The following is a 23,067-nucleotide window of genomic DNA, read 5'->3' on the forward strand; positions in this document are numbered from 1 at the left end:
GCCTCTCTGTTAGTAAAATTTGGAAAGATGCTTTGAATAACGTCAACATATTTCCTGTTAGCAAGATTCCTGGACTGTCAGTACAGCTGAATGGGGTGCTTCCCTATGCTTATTATTGTACATGATACTTAATTCATGTTGTTGACAATGTTTGTGGCTGAAATATTGCTCTGAAATATTGTGGCAATATTGCTCTGAAATGCAGAAGTAAAAATGACTGATACATGTAGCAGGTCAGGAGCAGGCTGGGACCGAAACTTCAGGTCCCTGACCGGTGCTCACATGATTAGGACATTTACTATTTTTTTTTAATGGGGAATTAGGTTTATCTTTTCTACTCGGCCTCCTTAGCTTTCTTAGCAGTGAGAGCGATACAGGCGCTGGGTGAATGTTGTCAGTGCCGGCAGAGCTCTTCGTAACGACGGTCGTTTACAGCCAGGAAGGATTGTTAAACCCTAGTCTGAACTTGTGTATGATATAAGCTAGTGTGTCTGTCTTAAAATATATCTAACCAGTCACTTCAACAGCCAGAACAAGTCCCTGGCTGACTGGCAGTTCCAGACTTAGCTAGTGAGGTATCTTTTTTTTTTTTTTTTTTTTTTTTTTTCCCCTTCCTTGAGGCTTATTTGGCTGGAGTAGAGCAAATTTGATTGCTCTCACGTTACAAAGTAAAGGGAGTGTAGGATATACTTTCCCTTAACAGGGCGAATCCGCCTCTGAAGTGGAGAAGTGATGAAGCTGTATCGTGCTGGTTCTCTCCTGCCGGTTCATCTGCTGTGATGTTTTTCTAGTACTTTTGTCTGCAGTTTCTATCCAGCTTCATATTTTACTTTTGTCTCGTTTACAGAAGGTGCTCAGGGAGCCGGGGCTGTGGAATCAGCAGCAGGCGTGCTGATAAAACTCTTCTGTGTGCACACCAAGTGAGTACGTGCAGGGCAGGTACCACGGGCAGCTGTCTGCGGCCATCCTAAGCCTGCACTGACCTATAGAAATTTAGCTGACCAGCTCCTTTTGCTCATAACCAAATCTACTTGGACCTATAGAAACTTCTAGCTGTTGTGTGTTCTGTATGGCCTTAGCAAGAAGTAGCCCTGCACGATGCTGTTGCAAGCTAGTATTTTTGTTGCCGTGAGTATGCGGTGACTTAAGAATTGTGCTCACGCGTTAAGTGCTAGGAAAGGTCTCTCGTATACCCTGGGCTCCAGAACTGGGTGACATGGCGGGATGAGGATCGGCTTCTGCTTCTCTCACAGGCAGAAAGCACTAAGACGTATTCCAAGGGAAAGCACTAAAGCGTATTCCGAGGGTATCGGTTCCATGAAGAGAAATCTAAGCCTTAGACTTCTCTCGGTGATTCATAAACTAATCAGAGATTCCTGTTTGGTTGGTTGGTTTTTTTCAGGGCCCTACAGGATGTGCAGATTAGGTTCCAGCCTCTTCATAGCCCTGACATGACTGCATCCATGCCTTCCCACAGCTCTCACGAAGAATTTGGTGAGTGTGTGAAGTCAACGTTCAGTGTTGCTGAGCCTTTGAAAGTTGTTGGGGGGGTGGGGGCAGCAGGAGGGCAGCTTTGGGTACATCTTTGTAATGGAGTGGTGTGATTGCATAAAGGATTCTGAGTATGGACTATTGAAGGGGGCCACTTGTTTAGAGCCTGCTGTGAGTATAGAGCATGTTAGGTTAGTAGCGCTAACGCTTGGTGCACGCTTGAGTTCACCTTTCCAGGTGATTTGGCACTTGTGCCAGAACTTGATGTTTGTCTCTTGTCAGGTGGAAGAGATCAGGGTGACAGGAGAGCTTTGGGAGCAGAGGGGACTGGGCTGTGTGTAGCATCCTCTTCTCAATTCATTCACCATTCTGGGATGTGGGTGTTGAACTGGCCTTGCATTTAGAGAAGAAAAGAGACTTGGATCTCTTATTATCAAAACCTGATAACATCTACTGTGTAACCTACAAAGAGTGAGCATAACATGGGATTTGCCTTGTCCTTAGCTTTGATTGGGATGTTGCAGGGCTTTCGTTTGTTCTTTTGGAATCCAGTATGGCAGGCGATGGCATAACTTCACACTTTGTGGAATTAAAGCTTTCGCTTTTGGGAGAAGTTCCGGTAAATTGATTTGCATTTCTTCCTTGGAAGCCTTTCCAGACCACATGGCTGATCTAAGTGCAGAAGGGCTGGGATCTGAAAAAGGCTCGGTGCATGGCTCTCAGCCAGACCTGCGGCGCATTGCTGACCTGCCCGTCCCAGCAGACTTCCTCTCTCTCTCAAACGATGCCAAGCCTAAGCTGATGACTCCAGATGCGTTCATGACACCGAGTACATCTCTTCAACAGGTAACCCGAGAACAGCACTGTTACTGATGGTACAAGGGGTGGGTTTGGATTTTGATACTTTTGGGAACTTTTTCTCAGCCGCGATGACTCTCATGGGCCATGCTAGCTGAATGCAGAGCACACAGGAAACTCTGTCCATGTAACCAGACTGAGTAAAGACGTGTTGGCACATCTAAAATGCTACACTGGGCTAAGCTTGTGTTGCAAGTGCTGTGTTTAGCTGCAAAACTGCTGATGTAGCTGTGTTGTGTAGAAATACAGATTTGATAAATAACTGTATCTAAGCTGGGAGACTGGTTTGCACATGCTGTTTGGCGTTGTGATATAACTATAATAGAAGAAAATATGCCATCTCTGCATATCCTGTCTGACGGGATGCTGGGGAAATGCATGTCTGAAATGATCAGCCAGGTAGATGGGACTGTAACATCTGCATGAGATCTGCAAATCGTCGATCTAGTAGCTTGGGGTGTTTTTTTTTTTTTTGAATCTATCTCAGCAGAGCTTAACCTCCACAGAAAGCGAGTCTGCTGCGTTTGTGCCAGGGATTTTGGTATCAGGAAGCATGTGAGGTGTTCCTTGGGGTTTGGTGATCTCTGCAAAGGATAGCAGAGTGTCGTGGTGAAGAGCCATAAGGAAGCATTTACTCTGCAGTGGAGCTCTGATGGAACATTTAGAAAACATGAACCTGTGCATGGCCAACAATGCTGTGTCACACACCTTGGGGTCCGGCCGGGCATTTCTAGAGGCTGCCTGGCACTGGCAGCATGCATCTGTCTGACTGTACAGATTTTTGCTGCCCCTTCTGGGTTATGCCAACAAGCAGAAGTGCAGGAGCTCACTGTTTCTTCACCATTCTTCATCCAAGTGTCATGTTAGTTTGTCTTAAACCCATTCAGATATTCTTGCTTTATAACCTGCTTTCATGCCCCCGTACTGAATTTGTGACTCTGTAGTTTTCTCCATTTGCTTTTTAGAATGGGAGTAGACATTCATTAACAAGCATTTTTAAAAAGTTCATCCTTTTTTAAAGTGGTCTGCAATATAATTACAAGGTGTGGATTGTCCTAGTGAGGAGCTGCGGTGTTTGTGTTTTCTCTGCGTCCCCGTGCAAAATGGGCTGTCAGCAGTTATTTGCCATGCTGGTGTGGTTCTCGCAGGCACAGAGGAGAGTGCTTGTGAGCAGCGTTTCACATGCCCATCCAAAGGCAGGGATCCTCCTCCAGGGGAGGAAGGTCTCGTTGTCACCACACCTTGGAGATGTGCAGAAATGGAGTTAGTGCTGATCTGACTGATGAGAGAGTGCCACTCCAGCAACAGCTTGAGGAGGAAAGAATAAACTCCTCCTAAAGGTTTTGATGTTGCTAGAAAGTTGCTGAGTGTAGAAGTTAATTTTGTGCCTGAGGATGGGTAGCCTTCCCAATGCAATAGTGTCCCAAGGGAGAAGAGAAGTTGTTTAGCTCAATCTCTGCTCTCTGCCATAAGCAGTGTCAAGTGCAAGAAGCTTGGCCAAAGCTGCTTTCCCAGCTGAGTATTTGTGTGCTGATGTTGGTATTCTCTATGGGTGTTTCTTGGTAGCCAAAAGCAGCGCTGGGGGCCAGCTTGTACACCCGTGCTCTTCACTGTTAGTCATCTGGCTGGATGAGCAGTACTTCTTCTTCTGTGTTGGAGTGTTTTCCTTCCATCTGTCAGCAGTGCAGGGCCTAAACCCAGCACAGGCTCTGACCTCGCTAGGGGCAGCAGAGCTTGACAAGTCTAGCTCAAAGAACACAATGGGGATCTGGTGCTGAGCCCTGCGGAATGACGCTTTGTTTTGGGAGAGCAATTGCTCAATAAAAGCAGTCATGGCCCACATGATGAGTATGTATTGGGCTTACCTTTGACCAGCACCTGAACACCCTGGCAATAGAGCTTGTCCTATTTTTTTTCTATTTGCCCTTTGCCAAAGGAGTTCTTCTGGAGCCAGCATTCTCAGGTCCAGTTCTGCTGTTGGACTCTCCTGTCACATCCTGACCACTGTGTATTTTCTTACAGATTGCTGTATCTCCTGGCAGCAGCGTCAGTTCCCTGACGGCAGTCACAGCCATGAGTAGCACTTCTGTCACGGATGCCTCTATGCCCAGGTAAATAGCACGTGTGTTAAATAATACATCTGCAGCTGAACTGATACTGTCCTTCAGGGTGACGCAGAGCTGTAGCATGTCTTGTAGGAGAGGAGATCGTAACCAGAGTTAGAAATTGGCCTGAGTCCCTACATGGGCAACTGTTTGCACCTCTGGTGCAGCTTGGAGCGTGCCTGTTGTCATCAAGGGGCCAACAATAGTATTTCGTTTGTGCCTCATAGGGATTCTCTTATTGCTTCTCAGTTTTGTTGCTTTACATGCTTCTCCCAAAGGGCTGTCGTTGTTTACAGGTAAGAGAACGCTGCAGCCACCAAGGACAAGAGGATAATTGGGACTGTTAGAAAATCTTACTAGTGATGAGGTGGGTTGGGCTGCATAACAGGGGAAAACTTCCCTTCTGGGGGCTGGGAAAGGACAAAGACCTATTCCATAGTGTCCTGTTTCTCCCTAAACTCCGTACAGTGTGAACTGAAGATACAATAGGTCCCTTCTCTCGTTGACATCTCGAATTCTAAGAGATTGTGATGCTCCTCTTTGTGGTTTTTTTTTTTTTTTTTTGTTCCCACCCGGTCTCTTTTTGGGCTGTGTGGGGACTAGGAGATGCAGGTGGTAGTTGACAGTGAGTGAATGACCACAGTGGAAGGAGCAAGGGCTTGGAGAACACTAGCAAAGTTTGGGTTGGGCTCCTCGGCTTGAGTCTGTGGATGCCATCTCCTCGGCTTGAGTCTGTGGATGCAGATCTGTATAGTTAGGTTGGCCTGCTTGATTTGTTTGCGTCTCTGATTTGTGCAGGCCATCGGAAGACTTGACTGTGAGCCCCAAGATGCAGCTGGACACCAGCCTCACGCTGAGTAGCAGTAGCAGCAGTCTCCAGACGAGCCCTAGGAGCCATTCGGTTCTTATCCCAGGCCTCCCCGACAAGTTGACACCAAAGGCACCTGTTCCAGTAAGGCTCCAAATGCTCTTCCCTTCCTTCTCCTGGTGGCCAAGGGACCTCTCTCTGTGTTAATAACAGGGCCAGCGGCTGCCCTCTGGGGGCACAGATCTGCAGCCAGGTTTACCCGTGTTACTAGAACTGACCTTGGTATAAACCAGCACGTCTCTGAAAACTAGAGACAGCTCTAGCTTGTGCTGTCACTATCATAATGATTCGAAATGGTTTGTGTTAGGAGACAGTGCTACCTGGAAAGGTTTCTTCCTCCTTGCTGGTCTTACAGGTCTGAAACAATCATTTCCTATTCCTAAATCTTTCTTTCCAGGTGTTATGTAAAACAGACTATGACCAAATCTTGAAATTGAAATAAACTTTCAGTCCAGGAGATGTTCAATGTTAAAGTTAACTTTTTCCCTCAAAGAGAAGGGATCCTGGAGCAGAGCAGTGAGGTAGAACTGGTGCTCCGTTTTCTTTAGATAGTGTGTTCAAACTAGCATTGTGTTAAGTGTGGTGTCAGCTCAGCTAAGAGTCCATTGCAAGTTTTGGGGCCCTTCTCCATCTACTGAACAGATTGTGAGCACAGGGATCATGGGAGGAAAGGATACAGCCGGCTGTTTCCAGAGGTGGTTGGTGTAAAGTACCAGGAGTTTTCAAGTTGTCTCCACATTACTCTGATGGCTTTTGTTTGATTTTTGTATTCAGGTCGCACCAGGAAACCCCTCTCTAGCGCTGGAACTGCAGGAGGTGGAGCCCTTGGTGGTGCCCCAGGCTTCTCCCACCCGTGAGCGCTCTCCAGACGTCATTTCCTCTGCTTCCACAGCCATGTCCCAAGATATCCCAGAGATTGCTTCCGAGACCTTGCAGCGCAGCTTTGCGGCAGCTCCGTCTGGGCTCCCTGCAGAGGTCCTGGAGCCCAGTCACCACGCAGACAGCATGGCATCCGCTGCCTCGGCCTTGCATTTACTGTCTCCAAGGAACCGGCACAGTTCCGAGCACAGCCACCACTCTTTGGACATGCCTCCAGTGGAGGTGGACAGACTGAATGCTCCATCATTACTGGAGACTGCTTTAACTCAGGAAAATGCATCTTCTGACAGTGCTGTGAGTCAGCCGTGGCCGGCAGCTCCTGATATAACCAGAGAAACCAGGAACAGCATGGCAGACAGGTAATCACTTCAGTTTGTCTTGCTTAGGGCAATTTATTTGCACTTGCCAAATTGCTAACTTGGTGTAAAGCTCTTATATTGTGTTTAAACCAGAACAGTTCTCCATCCCACCCTTTCCTTAAAGGATCCAATGATTCAACCTTCCTTTGTGCCTGGTCTGTGTATGCAGTGTCCTGCACTTCCTAGGCCAGCTCTAACAATTCGTGCTCTCATAGCCCTTGCAGCATAAAGGATCTCTCTTAAGAAGGTGAAAAGTCTAATTTATTTGCCTTCATGTTCACCTGGGAACGGAGACTTGAGATGGGATATTTTTTTTTGTACTCTGGAAATAAAACCAGTACAAGCCTCCGCACCTGAGGATGCTGCCTCAGGAAAGAGTCTCCATTCTGATGGCTCTGGGGAGCGCACTGAGGCTGTGTCTCTACACAGTGTTTTTGCTTTTTCTCGTAATTTGAAGTTGAGAAAATACTTCTATAGGCATTTGCAGCTCCCCTCAATATCACTCTGTCTTTGAATTCTTCAGGACTTCTCACATCAGAATATTAGATCAGATATCTCTGGATCTGAGAGATTTCTTTTCTTTTTTTCTTTTTCTCTTTTCACATTCCAGCTCAGTCAAGCCAGCAGCATGTATGAAAGTAACAAGTGCTCCCTTCTGTCTAAGTCTTCCTGCGAGCTGAATTCAGACAGACCTAGTTCACAGCTCAGCAGCATTTGCAATTTGCTTTCAAAATCTTTATGAAATTCGGACTGGATTCACTGTTACAATTCTGTTCTCTCTGGTAGAGTTAACCCATCAGATTTGCACACTTCCTCAGACACTTGAAAGAACTAAGACACACTGATGGCTTTTGTTCCAGTTATCGGTATTACTCAAGGAAGACCAAACCCAAGATGATGCGATTCACTGAAGTGCCCTGTACTACCCATTTTGAGTGGTGGCTTACCTGGCTTGCGTAAATGTCTTGGGAGACTGTTCTTGGCTAGTGCCTGAAGGATAGCTGAGCTGCTGCTTCCTTCTTAAGGCCTCCAGGAAAACACATGGAGAAAGTAGAGTGTTTAGTGCCCCTAAACACCACCTGCCACTCTCTGGATCTCTGCACATAGGTGTGGGGTTTTTGTTGGGGTAGACCTATCAGGATCTCCCATGAGAAGTGCAGCAAGCAAATACCCAAGCTGAAAGATACTTTCATGATGGTATATTCTTTTTTTTCTCCTCCTCTAGCCCAAGGGATGAGGTTGAAGAAAAGCACAAGAGCTCTTCCTACCATCGACACAGCTACCACCTGCTGCAGCACGACAGCCAGGATGCGAGTGCGGAACAAAGGTACCCGAGTGCTCAGCCCCCTCTCTCGCCCTGCAGGGACTCAGCTCAGGCTGCATTCGTGCTTCTGTCCCCAGCAAGCCTTCACGTGTGGGGTGAATGTCTTTGCTTTGTCTCCTGACTTCGTGTGTGTGTGTGCAGTCCAGCTGCTGTAACGTTCTGATGACTTCAGATGGTCACAAGAGCAGCCTCTGGGCATTGTCCAATTTACTCTTTGCAGGGAAAGGTCTGACTGTGCTGCTCCTAAGAGCATGGACCAAGCTTGGTTTCATTACCAGTGAAAACCTATTAAGGGATGAGTTTCCAAATACTGTGCCCTAGATAAAGTAGTGAGAGTATCTCAGGAGTTAGTTTCTTGCTTTTGACATCTTTGCTCCCTCGGGAGCCACCCTAAAGCTCTGTGGGCACATTCTGTGTGCCTGGCAACCAAGCTCATCCCTGTTTGGCCTCTGGCCACAGAGATGCTGGGAGGGCTGGAGCCCCTCTGCTGGGAGGACAGGCTGAGAGAGTTGGGGGGGTTCAGCCTGGAGAAGAGAAGGCTCCGGGGAGACCTTAGAGCCCCTTCCAGTCCCTCAAGGGGCTCCAGGAAAGCTGGGAAGGGACTCCGGATCAGGGAGGGGAGCCATAGGAGGAGGGGGAAGGGTTTGACACTGAAAGAGGGGAGATGGAGATGAGATCTGGGGAAGAACTTCTTTGCTGTGAGGGTGGTGAGAGCCTGGCCCAGGTTGCCTAGAGAAGCTGTGGCTGCCCCATCCCTGGAGGGGTTCAAGGCCAGGTTGGAGGGGGCTTGGAGCAACCTGGTCTGGTGGGAGGTGTCCCTGCCCAGGGCAGGGGGTGGCACTGGATGGGCTTTAAGGTCCCTTCCAACCCAAACCATTCTATGATTCTATGATTGCTGAGGGTTGATTCATAATCCACACAATTCAGACTCAAGTGTGCAGCCTGTGTTGGTTGGCTGATCAGCAGCTGACAGACTCCAAGGTACCGAGGATCACGCTTTTCCTGGGCTCAACCCGATTCTCCTCTGCTCCCACAATACTTGCTGCGTTGAGTGCTTTTTCTGTCTGTAAAGCTGTAAGGAGGTGCTGTGCTTGATTTTCCTGCTGGGTCAGTGTCACGTCCTAGGGCTTACGTGCTAGTGTGTGTACGCAGCGAGAACGGGTACCGTTCCACCACGGTTGTCCCTAATGCAGAGACCTTCAGGTCTCACTGCACAGGGCTGGAGCTCGGCCTGAGCAGATCTGGATCCAAACGAACAGCACATCCTGAGCTCTGTAGAGGTCCCTGTGTTAAAAATCAAGGTGGCAGGTGTCCTTAGCTGCGTGATTCTGGCCATGTGTGGATGAGGAGCAGAGTGTGAGTCCCCTCCCCTTAGCGAAGGCTGGCGCTGTCGGGTATTGCGAGTGATGTCCTCTCCCCTGCTGTTCCTTCGTAGTGACCATGATGACGAAGTTGCAAGTTTGGCTTCTACGTCAGGTGGATTTGGTGCCAAAGCGTCTACGCAGAGGCTGCCTGTGAAGGACTGGAAAGCCAAGGCATCCCCCCGGGCTTCCCCAAAGCTAAAGCGGAAGGGCAAGAAAGATGACGGGTATGCTGGGCTTGCCAGAATACTGGTGGCTGTGGGACCAGCTGTGAAGGGCCACAACCTGCTGTAGCCACTAGCAGTGAGACTAGGGTCTGAGGCTGGGCTGCGGCCAAGTGCTCCCAACCCTCACCCCATTTTGCAAATGGCAGTAAACCCCCCCAAAAAAAATGTTGCTGGTTACTCAGACAATGACTGCCACTCCAGGGCATGGGAGTAGGTTCAGCACTACCTTTCCAGGCAGGACTCAAAATCCAAAATACAGCCTGGGCTTCAGAAGAATGTGTGGGAGGTGAATTGCACATTGTGGGGGGGACACTGGATCCATTTGCTGGTTTCAGTGATGGCTTCATTGGAACTGTGACACTGTGAGTATGGCTTAATGGGGCCTCCATGGCCGGTTGGCTTCTGAACGCTGGCACAGTGCCCTTGTTCCACAATATGGATTGTTTGTTACCTGCTTGCTGCTTTTCTGTGTTTCTAAATGTGCCCATATGAATGTCTTGTAAGTGAAAATCGATGACTGGAAAGGTCTGCCCATGGGAAATTAGATCAACCCGTCTGCGTTAGTGTGAGGAGAGCAGCACAGCTTCTGCACGGGGCTCTCTGTCCTCTTGTCTTCCCATAACTCCACGATTTGCATCTCTAGCTGTGCAGATTGCAACGAAGATGGGCTATGGCGTTAAATTTCTGGCTGTGGTCCTGCACTGTGCCACCCAGAAACTCTTAGGCCTCAGAAACGCCTTTCCTTTTTCCTGCCTCAGTCCTTTGAAAGTTGCTGAATGGCTGCTGTCTGGGAACAACAAGTGGGTACTTCCCTTCTGGTAGGGTTTGAATATTCATAAATATATGACTGTGATGGAGACATGCAATAGTAGTGGATCAGTTCGGTGATTTTCTTTATTCTGCCGTATACTCTGGAATGCATCACTAGTTTCTTTACCGTGAGAGCTGGAATCATTTTAGATTGTTTGAAGCTCATTAATTCTGTATTTAACAAAGGAGTACTTGTTTTTTCTTTGTAAAATATCAGAAGACCTTCAAAAGTGGTTTGGCAAAGCCTTCCCTGGCTTTGAATTTGGACAAAACTGAAAAATCAGCACACGTTTTTCTTTGTAACATTAAGATTTGGTTCGAATCTCCTCCCTGCGAAGGGATCAGTCTGTAAGGAGCTCCAGGGCCTGTGGATCGCACATATGATGGAGTCGCAGCTGCTGTAAGGCCTGGGATTTCATCGCCTTGCTGTTGCTCTTCATGTTATGCTAGGCAAAACACCAGCATGAGCTGGAGTGTAAAATCTAAAGCAACTGTAAAATGCGTGATCTGTTTTGGCAGAAGACTTGGATAATAAGAGCAGTTAATTGACATAATCGGATTACTGCTTTTTCTCTTTACTTCCAGGGATGTGAACCAGTCTCCAAGATCATCTAACAATCAGGTGAGTCAGAGCCACTCTGCAGCCTGTCCCAAGGGCGAGATGCTTCAGCTCTATTTATTGCGTTACCAAAGACTTGAGGGAAAGTTCATCCCAGTTCCTTGCAGCATGGTGAGCCCCTGCTGCACCCCAGGAGGTGGAGGTGGGGCTGTGCTTGGGCTTGGCATCACTCTGTTCTGAGCAGCAGAGACAGAACTGCTCAGTGCTGTCCACACTGATGGCTGCCTGCCTGCCTTCCTTCCTTTCTTTCTTCCTGCCTGCCTGCCTGCCTTCCTTCCTTTCTTCCTTCCTGCCTGCCTGCCTTCCTTCTCACCTTTGCGCATCGATGTAAATTTCTGTGTTCTCACAAGCCCTGCATCATCCAAGACTTTACCACTTGTTTCCTCTTCCCTGCTGAGCTGACTCGCATCCTCAGCCGGATAAACTGTTCCCACCAAAGTAAGGTTTGCAGTGGGACTGGCCTGTTGGAATTTTTTGTCCCTGTTGATAGTATCTCCATATCTGACAGAAAATGCTCTCAGCCAAGCTGTGTACACTTCTTTAAACTGCCTCTTTTAGATGTTTTGAGCAGGTGAAGAGACAGCAAACTATAGATGTATACTTCTCCACTTATTCATAAATAAGTCAAAGCGCTGAAAAGTGCTCTAGGAAATCTCCTTCTTACTCTACTGATTGCGCAGCTCTTTTCTTAAGTGTTTCAGGTCATTATTTACATTCAGAGGCCTAAATGCTCTCTCTCAGTACCTGGCCAAAAGTGAATAGGATCTGTTTTCTTTTAGATGCCAGAGGGTCTTGAATCTAAACAATTGAGGATAATCTAAGCAATGGTTTATGAATTCCATGTGGGAACTTCATGTGCCTTGCTTTGGCAGTTTATTTCTTTGGACAAAAGTCATAGAAATGCATTAAGCTGGCCCCGTTTTCCGCTTTGTGGGTTGTTACACTTCAGTCCTAGGCACAGGGATGGACTTAATGCCTAGCAGAAAGCTTGACTGACCTTCGGTCCTGTTAGAAATGAGTGTTTGTCCTCTCCACGCGTAGGTGACGCCCGAGTTCCAGGATGAGCTGATGTGCATATTGAGGAGCCAACAGCGGGAGCTCTCTGAGCTGCGTCAGAACCAGATGGAGCTGCTGCAGAGACTCACTGATCACCTTGATGCCATTCAGAGCTCCCTTATGGGCCACGTGGAGAGAGTGATTGACTCCCAGCAGGAGCAGGAGCGTATCCTTGTTTGCCAATGTTGCGTGGCAGTTAAGGAGTGGAAGGCTGTGGGCAGGCTGGAGATGTGAGGAGAGCTAAGGCAGTTCAGGGATCTTGGTGGCGTGGGCCATAGGTGCAGTAAAGTTGCCTGGCTGCAGTGTAACTATTTCAGCTCCTCTCAGTCCCTTTCTAAGGGCAAGAAACTCAGAAATAGAGTGGGGAAGAACTGATACTTTCTCTGTGCCACTGAATCTACTTACCCATTATGGCCATAAGTGCTGCAATGCTGGAGTAGACTAGAGGTGCACCTAATTCGTTATGCTGTCTCAGGCAGTGGCCAGTTGCACAACAGCAATTATGGTCCTCTCCTTCCCCAGTCAGTATTTGCACCAGAAATAGGATCAGACTGCCATGCCGCATAGCTGAGCGTAGAATTGTCTTGTCTGTGCCTGTATATACATCTGGTGATCCGCAGGTCTGTTATGTGTTATTTGAAAAATACTTTCTTTTGGTGTTTTCAAACCTGGTATCCAGTTATTTTTATTGTATTGTGAGTAGTTCCTGTGCATCTTTTGCAGCACTGAATTTGGTCATGTTCCCCAAACTGAGCCTGTTTTGTGTCTGAAACCACTCTTCTGTGACATTACAATGATTTCTGTTTTCTCTATTAATTAGTCTTGGGTTTTCCTTTTTGACCACCAAGCTGATATTTTCATAGATAAATCCGATAGCAAAAAGTTATTCTAATAGTAAAATACAGCTCCAGACTCCCAACTTCAGTAAAAAGCTATCTGCACAACTTGATATCTGCACTGAATTTCGTCAGCAGCTGAACTGTCTTTGCACTGTTTGTTTTGTTGGGGGTTTTGGTTTGGTTTTGGTTTGTTGTTTTTTTTTTTTTTCTAAGATGCACGTGCATCTTTTGTGTGTTGGCTCCTTCTGAGAGCTTGGTTGCTTCATGAGGCATGATGAGCTTTTATTATGCCTGGGTTTGCTCCCATGCACTATATCACTTATGTCCACCAATTCTATCCTGTAGAAACTTTTTTACCAATTTGAGAGATTTTTACCAATTTATGAGTTTTTTTTTTTTTTTAATGAGCCCTTTTTTATGAGGGCTTTGTGGTTTCTCTGGTGGTTTTGGCTGGGATGGAGTTAATTTTCTTCATAGCAGCTCACGTGGTGGTATGTTTTGGATTTGTGAGCAAACCAAGACTGATAAAACACTGATGTTTTTGCCTGTCAAGGCCTTCTCTCTCTTGCACGGCTCCACTAGCGATGGGCTGGGGGTGGGCAAGAAGTAGGGAGGGGACACAGCCAGGACAGCTGACCAAAGGGTCATATGGCATCCTGTGCCATATGACGCTGTGCTCAGCAATATAAAGCTGGGAGAAAGGAGGAGGAAGGAAGGGACGTTCAGAGTGATGGTCTTTGTCTTCCCAAGTCACCATTACGTGTGATGGAGCCTGGCTTTCCTGGGGATGGCTGAACACCCACCTGCCGATGGAAAGTGGTGAATGAATTCCTTATTTTGCTTTACCTGTTAAACTGTCTTTATCTCATCCCGTGAGCTTTCTCACTTTTACCCTTCCTGTTCTCTCCCCCATCCCACTGCAGATGAGTGAGTGGCAGTGTGGGAACGAGCTGCCTACCGGGCAGCTAACGTAACGCACAAATAATAGTGAACACTGTTGAGCTTCTTTTAGCTGTTTGGCTTTTCTACCATGCCTTCCAGAGCTCCTCTCTCACCTCTCTGATCATTTGTTTAAGAGCACCATCTTGTTAAAAACACATCAGCAACATTATATAGATCCTTCTTTCACCAGAGACACAAATTGGCTCTTGCTGAGCCTCTGGAGGTGAGGCTGGTGGACAGGAGTGGTGGAGGAAATGTGTTCTTTGTGCTCCTTAACACGCATGCTTATTAGAGAGAAGACTAGACCGAGCACTGACAGAAGGACAGCAGCGCAATGGGCAGCTCCAGGAGCATCTGTCTCAGCAGCTCTCTCAGGCCCTTTCCACTGCTGTGTGTAACCGTCTGGAGAGGACCATTCGCGAGGAGATGAAGAAGACCGTGCCCCAGTGTGAGTGGTGCTGCTAAGGTTTTGGAGGTGGATGCCTACAGTTATCCCTGTAGGGACTGAAAGCGTGCTGTGTGAAAGTCTTGCTGCTATATGAAGTAGGAGTTAGGTTACATGAGGTCTAGTTATTGCACTTTAAACTGTTGTGGGCCCTGCTGAAATCTGGGAAAAGGAGTTGTGGTTTGGAAGGAGGATGAAGCTCTTAGAGGTGAGGCCTTTCTGGAGAACGTGGTATAATCCGTAAAGTTTCTGGAGTCTGTTTGGTGAACGAAAGCAAAGAAGCTGATGAGCTTGGAAATGTTGAGACCTGACCAGAGCAAACTTAAAACTTCCCCTTCCTTGACACACTGGCACCATCCGTGTAAGGAAGTATTCAGAGAAATGCTGGTGGGAAAGCCTTCTGAAGCTATAAGTGTCCACCATTCTGCTTGAAGCAGGACTACCCACTATTCTAAATCAGGTTAGCTGTGACTTTGCCTGGGCAAGTCTTAAAAACTTTCAAGGCTGGAGATTCCATAACTTCTCTGGTGGCTTCCAGAGTTGTACCACCTTCCTGGCAAAATTTTCTCCTAATGTCCAATGTTAGCTTCCCACCCCAGAGCTTGTGAGGATTGCTGCTTGCTCTGTCATGTTCAAGAAGAGCTTGACTCCATTTTCTGGTTTGGGTTTAGAAGTGTGACTCTAGGCTTAAAGCTGCACCGCTGACGTGTTTGTGTTGTGCCTAGGCATTTCCAAGAGCATGGACCCTATCGCTGGCCAGCTCAGTAACACTATTGCCGCCAAGCTCACTGCTGTTGAGGGGACGTTGAAGGAGAGTATCACCAAGCTAGTGAAATCAAAGGTAAGGAGAACCAGACTGCAGCTTTTCCTGGGGACACTGAGTTGTCACCTGCCTGGGTAGTGACTCCTCATATCTCTTCCCCTCACCTGTGTCTCCAGGTAAGGTCAGTTCAGCTGCCCATAGTCAAAGCTCTTGCCTGGTCTCAACAGGAGAGCAAGCTCGTTGTGTATTCCCTGCTCGCTTTGCCTCATTAGCCCTTTCTTTTATTTACCAAGTTGTTCTATTTTCTACTAGAGCAGAGATTCTCACTACAGCAGCGATTTTAGGGCCATCTCGATCAGCCCAGTGGTGGAAGTTTGACTGGCGCTTCTGCTCTCTGCTTTGTTCTGTTTCTGCATTCTTCAGGGAGCAGAAGCTTGTGACTGACCTTGGCCATCCCTGTCTGGTGTGGGTGTGTTGCAGGGACCTGCAGTGTTTGTTCACATCTTTATCCTGTTGCTAATTTTCTGAAATCTCTTCTGGGTGTGCTTGTAAGAACCTCACAGATGCTGTCGTGAGGGCAACGGCCGATACCCTGCAGGGGCCGATCCAGGCAGCTTACAGGGAAGCCTTTCAGAGCGTCGTGCTGCCAGCCTTCGAGAAGAGCTGCCAGTCCATGTTCCAGCAAATCAATGACACCTTCAAGCAGGGCACCCAGGAATGTGAGTAGGTTTTCTTCTCTGAGTTTTCTCTGCACAGCATGTTTGCATTGGTGGCTGACAACAAGGTGACCATTTCTTAAGTCTTTGCCTTTCAGAGTTTCAGTGGTGACTGTTTAACCTCTTAGCCCATCTGCACGCTCCATTTCACAGTTGGGACATGGAAGCAGGAGTGAGGAGGTTTCTGTGGATAGTGCTGTAAGAACAGATATTCAACTCTGGTCTTTGTAGCCTGTGCAGCGAAATGATTGGCCTCATTCTTTGACTCTGTGACTTCGTCTCTTGAGTAGAAAAGCCCAGCTGTGGCATTACCCCGTGCTGGCATTGGGAAGATGATGGACAGAATAGGAGTCCTGCAGCCAGTCCCTCATTTCAGAGGGGTAATGGAATTGGGGGAGGTTTAGAGAAGGGTATGGGGATGATCAGAGGTTAAATAGTGGCTGAACGGTTTAGACATGGTCAGGCTGGAAAAAAGAAAACTTTTAAGTAAGGAAAATTGTACACTGGTGCACTGGAGAAGATCTTTCTTGTTCTCAGGATCCAGTTCCTTGGCCCCCTGGGAGGCCAGGCAGGTATTACCCTGCAGAGCTGGTTTCTGTGGAGGCCTGAAGTTGGCTAATGTAGGCACAGGGACTTCTGTTGTCTGTAAATCTGCAGTGTCTCCAGCTGCAGTTTATTTTGCACCCTTCCTTTTCCATATAAGTCTCCCACAAGTAAATAGAGCTTATATTCTTCTCCCTTTTGATCAGACCAGTTCATAAGATTTTTTTTTTTGTGTGTGTGTGTCAGAAGTGTTCCTTCTCTTTCTTCATTGGCATTAAACCCCATCACTAATGCAGATCACAACTCAGGCTGTGTGTGAAATAAATTATCCTCCTGCCTTTGTCTTGCCCTGAACAAACAGTGCCTGTAAAGGTCTGTCTCTAGGGAATTCGTGGCATTGTTGCTGTATCGTGTAATCCTGTTGGATGGGGAGGCTGGGAGCAGGGTTTCTGGGTCAGTGTAACAGCCCAGAACAAGGCTCGTGTATTCTCCGTGCTCTCCTGCGCTTGGACGCGGGCTCAGTAATCGGTTCTGCTGGAGAATATGTAGAGCCCCCAGCTGGATTCCGGCCCTGACCCATCTCCACAGCTACCGATGGCACAAACATCATCTGGTTGTTGCAGATATCCAGCAGCTTGAGACTCACTTGAAGAACAAGAAGGTACGAGAACAGGAGGCCCGGGACCCGCTGCTGAATCAGCTTCGGCAGCTCATCAGCACCTTCCAGAGCAGCACCGAGCAGCTGGCTGCCAGCGTCACGGCCAGCGTCCATGCCGAGGTGCAGCATCAGCTCCATATCATCGTGGGCAAGTAAGTCGGCAGCTGGGCTTGTGGAAAGAGACGTCAGTGAGAGGTACACATGTGTATAACAAAAACCTCTCCCTGCGTAGTTGTGTAAGCAAGCCGTTTTCCACCATGGGGCTGCTTGTGGGCTATGTGCACGGTGTGACAAAGCGTGTGGGCTGGTGTAACTGGTGCCTCTAGAGCACAAAATGAAGACCACAGAAGGTTTCTAACAACCCACTGTGTTGCCGCTGCGTCTGGGAGCTCAGGGCCTGCTCTTCACACAGTCCCATGTGCGTGTTGGAGGACAGGAGGACCTAAGGCAGCCCATAGGCACAGTCAAGTCTGAATGTTTCCTGAAGATCGTTTCACAACAGGTCTTTTGAAGGCTTGTCTTCTTACCTCTGTGTCCTCGGGCACACCAACGGTTTCTGTGGGCTACTCCGTCCCCCCAGCTGCTCTGCAGCAATTCGTGCTTAGCCATCCTGTTTTCAAGACATGATTCCAGTGGTGCCTTCAGCACGTTAACGACATGAAGCTGGTAGTAGGTTGTACTCGTTAAGATTGGCCAGTGCTCACCTGCGGGGCAGAATGCTCCTATTTTAAGCCACTACAACATATGTCAGAGCCCATCAGGGTCTTCCATGCAGACCAGGCTTGCCAGGGAGGCTCCCAGACTAAATTCTCGTTGCATGGGCTGTGCCTTGCTCCCAGGGAAGTCCTGTTATTCTAGCTGTGGTAGAGTAGGTTCAGTGTTTTGTGCCCTTCCTAAAAGGGTACGATCCCACCTTTGGGGAGATGGTGTAACGCCCAGCAACAGAGCCTGCGCTGCAAACTGGTCTTCCGTGGAGAAGTCACGGGCTCGGTAGAAGCGTGTTCTCCTTGTAAAGGTGTCAGCTGCAGGCTGGGAAACTGCATCTAACGGATGTGGTGTAGAAAGCCGGGCCCATTTGGGGATGAAGTTAGAGCACAGGAGCTTTGCTTGTAAGCCAGAGACATTAAAGAGTTAAAATGCCGTATAATGAGAGACTTGGTTCCCCGAAACATCGATTTCCAGCATTGCTTTCCTCACAAAGAATCCCAGCATCTTCCACATACACCCAGGGACACTGGGTGGTTGTTGGCCACAGAGCTGCCTTGCCAGCAGCATGTTTCTGATGCCCGTGCCTCTGAGCAATTTGTATTAACCCTTTGGGAGCCACACTACAATAAGCAAGCCCGCGCTTTCTCGCTGGTACAGGCTTTTTGCAATGTAGTCCCTCAGCGCTTCGTTTTCAGCGATGCCTTTGGATTTGTCTTTTTTTTTAGCCTGCAGGAATCTATTTTGGCCCAGGTGCAGAGGGTCATTAAAGGAGAAGTGAGCCTGGCTATGAAGGAGCAGCAAGCAGCTGTCACCTCCAGCATTGTCCAGGCGATGCGCTCAGCAGCCGGGACCCCCATTCCCTCTGCTCACCTGGATTTCCAGTCTCAGCAAACTCACATCCTTCAGCTGCTCCAGCAAGGACACCTCAACCAAGCTTTCCAGCAGGTACCTGGGTTTCACAGCATCACAGAACTGTAGGGGTTGGAAGGGACCTCTGGAGATCATCTAGTCCAACCCCCTGCCAAAGGAGGGTCACCCAGAGCAGGTGGGACAGGAACCCATCCAGGTGGGATTTGAACGTCTCTAGAGAAGGAGACTTCACACACTCTCTGGGCAGCCTATTCCAGTGCTCTGCCACCCTCAAAGGAAAGAAGTTCCTCCTCATGTTTAGATGAAGCTTCCTATGTTCCAGCTTGTGCCCATTACCTCTTGTCCTGTCACTGGGCACCACTGAAAAAAGACCGGCCCCATCCTCCTGACACCCTCCTTTTAAGTATTTATAAGCATTGATCAGATCCCCCCTCAGTCTTCTCTTCTCTAGACTAAAAAGACCCAAGTCCCTCAGCCTTTCCTCATGAGAGAGATGTTATAGTCTGCTGCAGTCCTGGCAGTGGGCATCGCTGCTTGTTGGGCCAGGGGGTGGGAAGGAGCAGGGCTCCTTGGGGTGGGGACATAATTCCACAGTTTATGCGGGAGTTGGCTGAAAAGACCTGACTCTCATGCGAGTCAAGCCAGAGTGGTGCAAGTTCCAAAATTTGCTGGCAGTTAAGTTCCTTCTTCCCTGTCCGTGCCCTCAAAGGACAGTGCCAGCACTACAGCAAGCCAGTGCTTTGCCATCAGCAGTGGCACGTGGTGCACCCCTGAAGAGCAACGCCTTCGTAAGCCTCTCCAGGCAGATCTACCCACTGGGGCCTGACCTTGCCTTTAAGCGTGTGGGCAGATCCCTTGGAGCTGCTGCAGACAAACTCCTCTGAGAATAATAGCAAAGCTGTGGCTTTGGGCTGGGGGTGCAAACCTGGCCCTGCTCCATGCTGCTGCCTGTAACCTGCTCCCCTCTGTCTGGTTCTGCATAGAACAGACACCAGTGTCTTCTGAGCATAGACTGGGAGCCTAAATACAGTCCTGCTTGCAGGTACAGCAGGGTTTGAAGGAATTCTACTCCTGGGGGGGCTGGTGAGCCATTGAGCCCCGCCTCAAGGCAGGGGGCTGCCTCCTGCCCTGTCCTGTGTCTCTCACCTGCCTGGTGGTTCCTCAGCGTTTCTAGCTGTGTCTTCCTTGCAGGCCCTCACAGCGGCTGATCTCAACCTGGTCCTGTACGTCTGTGAGACTGTGGATACTCAGCAAGTGTTCGGCCAGCACCCATGCCCGCTCTCCCAGCCCGTGCTGCTCTCTCTCATCCAGCAGCTCTCCTCTGATCTGGGTACTCGTACGGAACTGAAGCTGAAGTGAGTATGATCAGAGAACCAGGTCTGAACCTACGCAGACCTCTTCCTGCCTCTGCCTTTAAATTCACTGCCGGGAAGCAGAAGGTGGTGCTTCGATGGAGGTTGGAACTTCTGTAGCCTGTTCCTGGCATGTGAACAACCAGTAGTGGCTTGGGGAAAGCTGTAGGCACTGCCACGGAAAGCTTTGTTGCCCAGATGTCGTAGGACCTCTGGGTACCCAGCTGTAGGTGCTGTTACCTCCTGGATTGTAGTCCGTAAATACTATACGTGGTCTACACAGCAGACCTTTAACCATGGAACAATTCCCCTGTGGGGGTAAAAGGAGGGAGAGTGCTGTGTTTCCTGGGGGTAAAAGAAGGGAGAGTGCTGTGTTTCCTGGATAGCTTGATATCCAGAGCAACTTTGCCCTGTCCTCAGTTGTTAACCTGTTGCTGGACTTCATGTCGGCAGTTTCTGGTGGTGGCTGCCAGGCAGATTCAGTGGGAGGTGGCAGCAGGAGCTGCTGGAAGTAATGTCTGTTAGATGTTTCAAGCAAAGCTTGTGTGACAGAACAGTGACTGTGCTGATACTTGTCATGAACGTTTTTAGCAAGTGAGTCAAACCCCTGTTATCTGCCCTAAAAAACTAACTTAAAATCATAGAATTGCCTGGGTTGGAAGAGACCTTTCAGATCATCGAGTCCAACCATCAAACTTGTTAAGTTAACCATCCAACTTGTTAAGATACCAGCAGGTTTTGACTGGCTTGTATGGAAAATGACTTAAATTGAGTGTTTAACTCAAGTTAACAATAGGGATAAGCTAAAAAAACTGAAAAAGAGCTTTAAGTTGCAGAAGAGCTGGTAATCGGAGTTGAAGCTACTGCTGTTGAGTTCAGGCTGGTCTGTTAGTGAAACCCTTTTGCAGTGACCCCAGTGCCTTACTCTGACTGTGGTCTGAAGGTTTATGGCTCGTCTGAACTTCAGAACAGCTTGTGGGTCAAGTTCTTCCTCTTCCCTCACCCCTTCCTGGATAGACATTGGAAGGAAACCCCTGCTTGAGGATTTTTACTAATAAGTGACTAATTCTGCTAAAAAGGCATCAAAGAAAATATGTATGGACCTGTGACCAGGCATGGGCCATGGCCAAATGCCAACTCCAGCCTTGCAGGGAGTTGTGGCCTGCTCTTGGGCCTGCTTGGTTCAGGCAGCCAGGTTGTGCTGTGTGTACTGCAGGCTCAGAAACGTATAGGTTGCCCTTACATATCATAGAATCACAGAATGGTTTGGGTTGGAAGGGACCTTAAAGCCCATCCAGTGCCACCCCCTGCCCTGGGCAGGGACACCTCCCACCAGACCAGGTTGCTCCAAGCCCCCTCCAACCTGGCCTTGAAGCCCTCCAGGGATGGGGCAGCCACAGCTTCTTGGGGCAACCTGGGCCAGGCTCTCACCACCCTCACAGCAAAGAAGTTCTTCCCCACATCTCATCTCCATCTCCCCTCTTTCAGTGTCAAACTGTTACCCCATTGGAGAAGGGAGAGGTGGACTCTGCCCTGAGTCAGTAACATTTATTTTCTGATGGCTGACTGTACTGCACTGTGTTTGGGTGGGTGGGTGAGCAGAATTGTGCATTTCAGAGCTAAAATTGGGTTGGAATTGCACATTGGGTTTGGTTCTAACCCTGGTCTCTCTCCCTCAGTTACTTGGAGGAAGCCGTGATGCACCTGGACCACAGTGACCCCATCACTCGAGACCACATGGGGTCAGTCATGAATCAGGTGCGGCAGAAGCTCTTCCAGTTCCTCCAGGTGGAACCCCACAACACACTGAGCAAGCCGGCCCGTCGCCTCATGATCATGCTCCAGGGCCTGGTCACCCCTGGCATGACTTAGGAGGACCTGGCTACCTTGTGGGCTGCTCTGTGAAAGCCCACCCAGCAGATCCAGTAGTTACTAACCACGTATGGCTTGTGTTAAGAGCTCTTGCCAGGAAATCTATCAACATGTGTGTGATGTCTCTAAGGCAAACGCCATCTGTGTATAGTCCCAAATAGTCACTGAACGCTCACTTGGCTTATTTTTCCTAAATAGCCTCTTTTTGAGAGAGTTAAGTCTCCTCTTCACCTGCCCATCCGTCCCCGAGGCCTGGCTGGCAGTCCAAGGCGCATTCGGCAGAAGCCGGTGGCTTTTCTTACCCCTTTAGTTTGGAGTCTGCTGCTGTGAGCAGAGAAGGGAGGTGCGTGCTGAGCCCCCGAGCAAGGGGACAGCCTGGGACGTGCGCTCCTCGTTGACGAGAAACTATTACCCATATCTTAGTGAAGGACTGAAACCTCCTCCTCCCTGGTGGGGTGTGTAGCTGGAAGGGGGTTTCCTTAACTCTGGATCTGCGCTGCTGTGGGATGTCCTATGCAGGGCAGGCACGTTGGGGCGGGGGGCCACGCGTTGCGTCCCTCTGGAGTGACCCGATGGATGGTCAGGCAGCAGTGAGCTGTGAGAGCCCCTGGGGGCCATCGGTTCTGTTGTGTATCAGAGCATGTCCATGGTTCAGACGTTAGTTTTGATTTTACACCAGGGTTTTTCTTTTTATCTAAATTTTGAATTTTTTTTTTTTTGAAATAACATTAAGAACAATTCAATAAACAACTTTTTGAGAAAAAAAAAATATGTGGGGACCTGCTTCTGTTGTGCCACGGAGGGAAGTCTACATGGCCTTTTGAACCAGGCCTGAAGCGTGTGAAACTGTCTCCAGGCTGGAACCTGAGGCAAGGGGCCGGGATGCCCTTTCTTTTCCCAGACCCGTGCCCAAGTCTCTGCTTGAGCTTTCCTGGGTGAGTCCGGCCAGGCCCAGTTGTCTTTCCATGCTGGGAGGCTTTGTTACCAATGGTGGTGGTGGTCTGCTGGCCCCAGGAATTGTAGAATCATAGAATGGTTTGGGTTGGAAGGGACCTTAAAGTCCACCGACTGCCACCCCCTGCCCTGGGCAGGGACACCTCCCACCAGACCAGGTTGCTCCAAGCCCCCTCCAACCTGGCCTTGAACCCCTCCAGGGATGGGGCAGCCACAGCTTCTCTGGGCAACCTGGGCCAGGCTCTCACCACCCTCACAGCAAAGAAGTTCTTCCCCAGATCTCATCTCCATCTCCCCTCTTTCAGTGTCAAACCCTTCCCCCTCGTCCTATGGCTCCCCTCCCTGATCCAGAGTCCCTTCCCAGCTTTCCTGGAGCCCCTTGAGGGACTGGAAGGGGCTCTAAGGTCTCCCCAGAGCCTTCTCTTCTCCAGGCTGAACCCCCCCAACT

The 23,067-nt window shown here is 49.0% G+C and overlaps 1 protein-coding gene across 1 annotated transcript in view; it reads left to right on the plus strand.

Annotated features, from left to right (window-relative positions):
* EDC4 (enhancer of mRNA decapping 4) overlaps positions 1-22,424 on the plus strand; it is a 38,957-nt gene extending 16,533 nt beyond the window's left edge. The window contains exons 13-31 of the mRNA XM_074151744.1: positions 848-920; positions 1,403-1,494; positions 2,141-2,337; positions 3,127-3,146; positions 4,286-4,298; positions 4,372-4,460; positions 5,253-5,406; positions 6,097-6,560; positions 7,786-7,887; positions 9,320-9,472; positions 10,868-10,904; positions 11,943-12,123; positions 14,031-14,186; positions 14,909-15,024; positions 15,500-15,665; positions 16,829-17,015; positions 18,297-18,516; positions 19,633-19,796; positions 21,473-22,424. Of these exons, the coding sequence (XP_074007845.1) occupies positions 848-920; positions 1,403-1,494; positions 2,141-2,337; positions 3,127-3,146; positions 4,286-4,298; positions 4,372-4,460; positions 5,253-5,406; positions 6,097-6,560; positions 7,786-7,887; positions 9,320-9,472; positions 10,868-10,904; positions 11,943-12,123; positions 14,031-14,186; positions 14,909-15,024; positions 15,500-15,665; positions 16,829-17,015; positions 18,297-18,516; positions 19,633-19,796; positions 21,473-21,665 (2,777 nt within the window). The 3' untranslated portion in view covers positions 21,666-22,424. The remainder of the gene's footprint in view (positions 1-847; positions 921-1,402; positions 1,495-2,140; positions 2,338-3,126; positions 3,147-4,285; positions 4,299-4,371; positions 4,461-5,252; positions 5,407-6,096; positions 6,561-7,785; positions 7,888-9,319; positions 9,473-10,867; positions 10,905-11,942; positions 12,124-14,030; positions 14,187-14,908; positions 15,025-15,499; positions 15,666-16,828; positions 17,016-18,296; positions 18,517-19,632; positions 19,797-21,472) is intronic.
* The last annotated feature ends 643 nt before the right edge of the window (positions 22,425-23,067 follow it).

The sequence above is a fragment of the Numenius arquata genome, chromosome 8 (assembly GCF_964106895.1).
Source record: "Numenius arquata chromosome 8, bNumArq3.hap1.1, whole genome shotgun sequence".
In the NCBI taxonomy this organism is placed as follows: Eukaryota; Metazoa; Chordata; class Aves; order Charadriiformes; family Scolopacidae; genus Numenius; species Numenius arquata.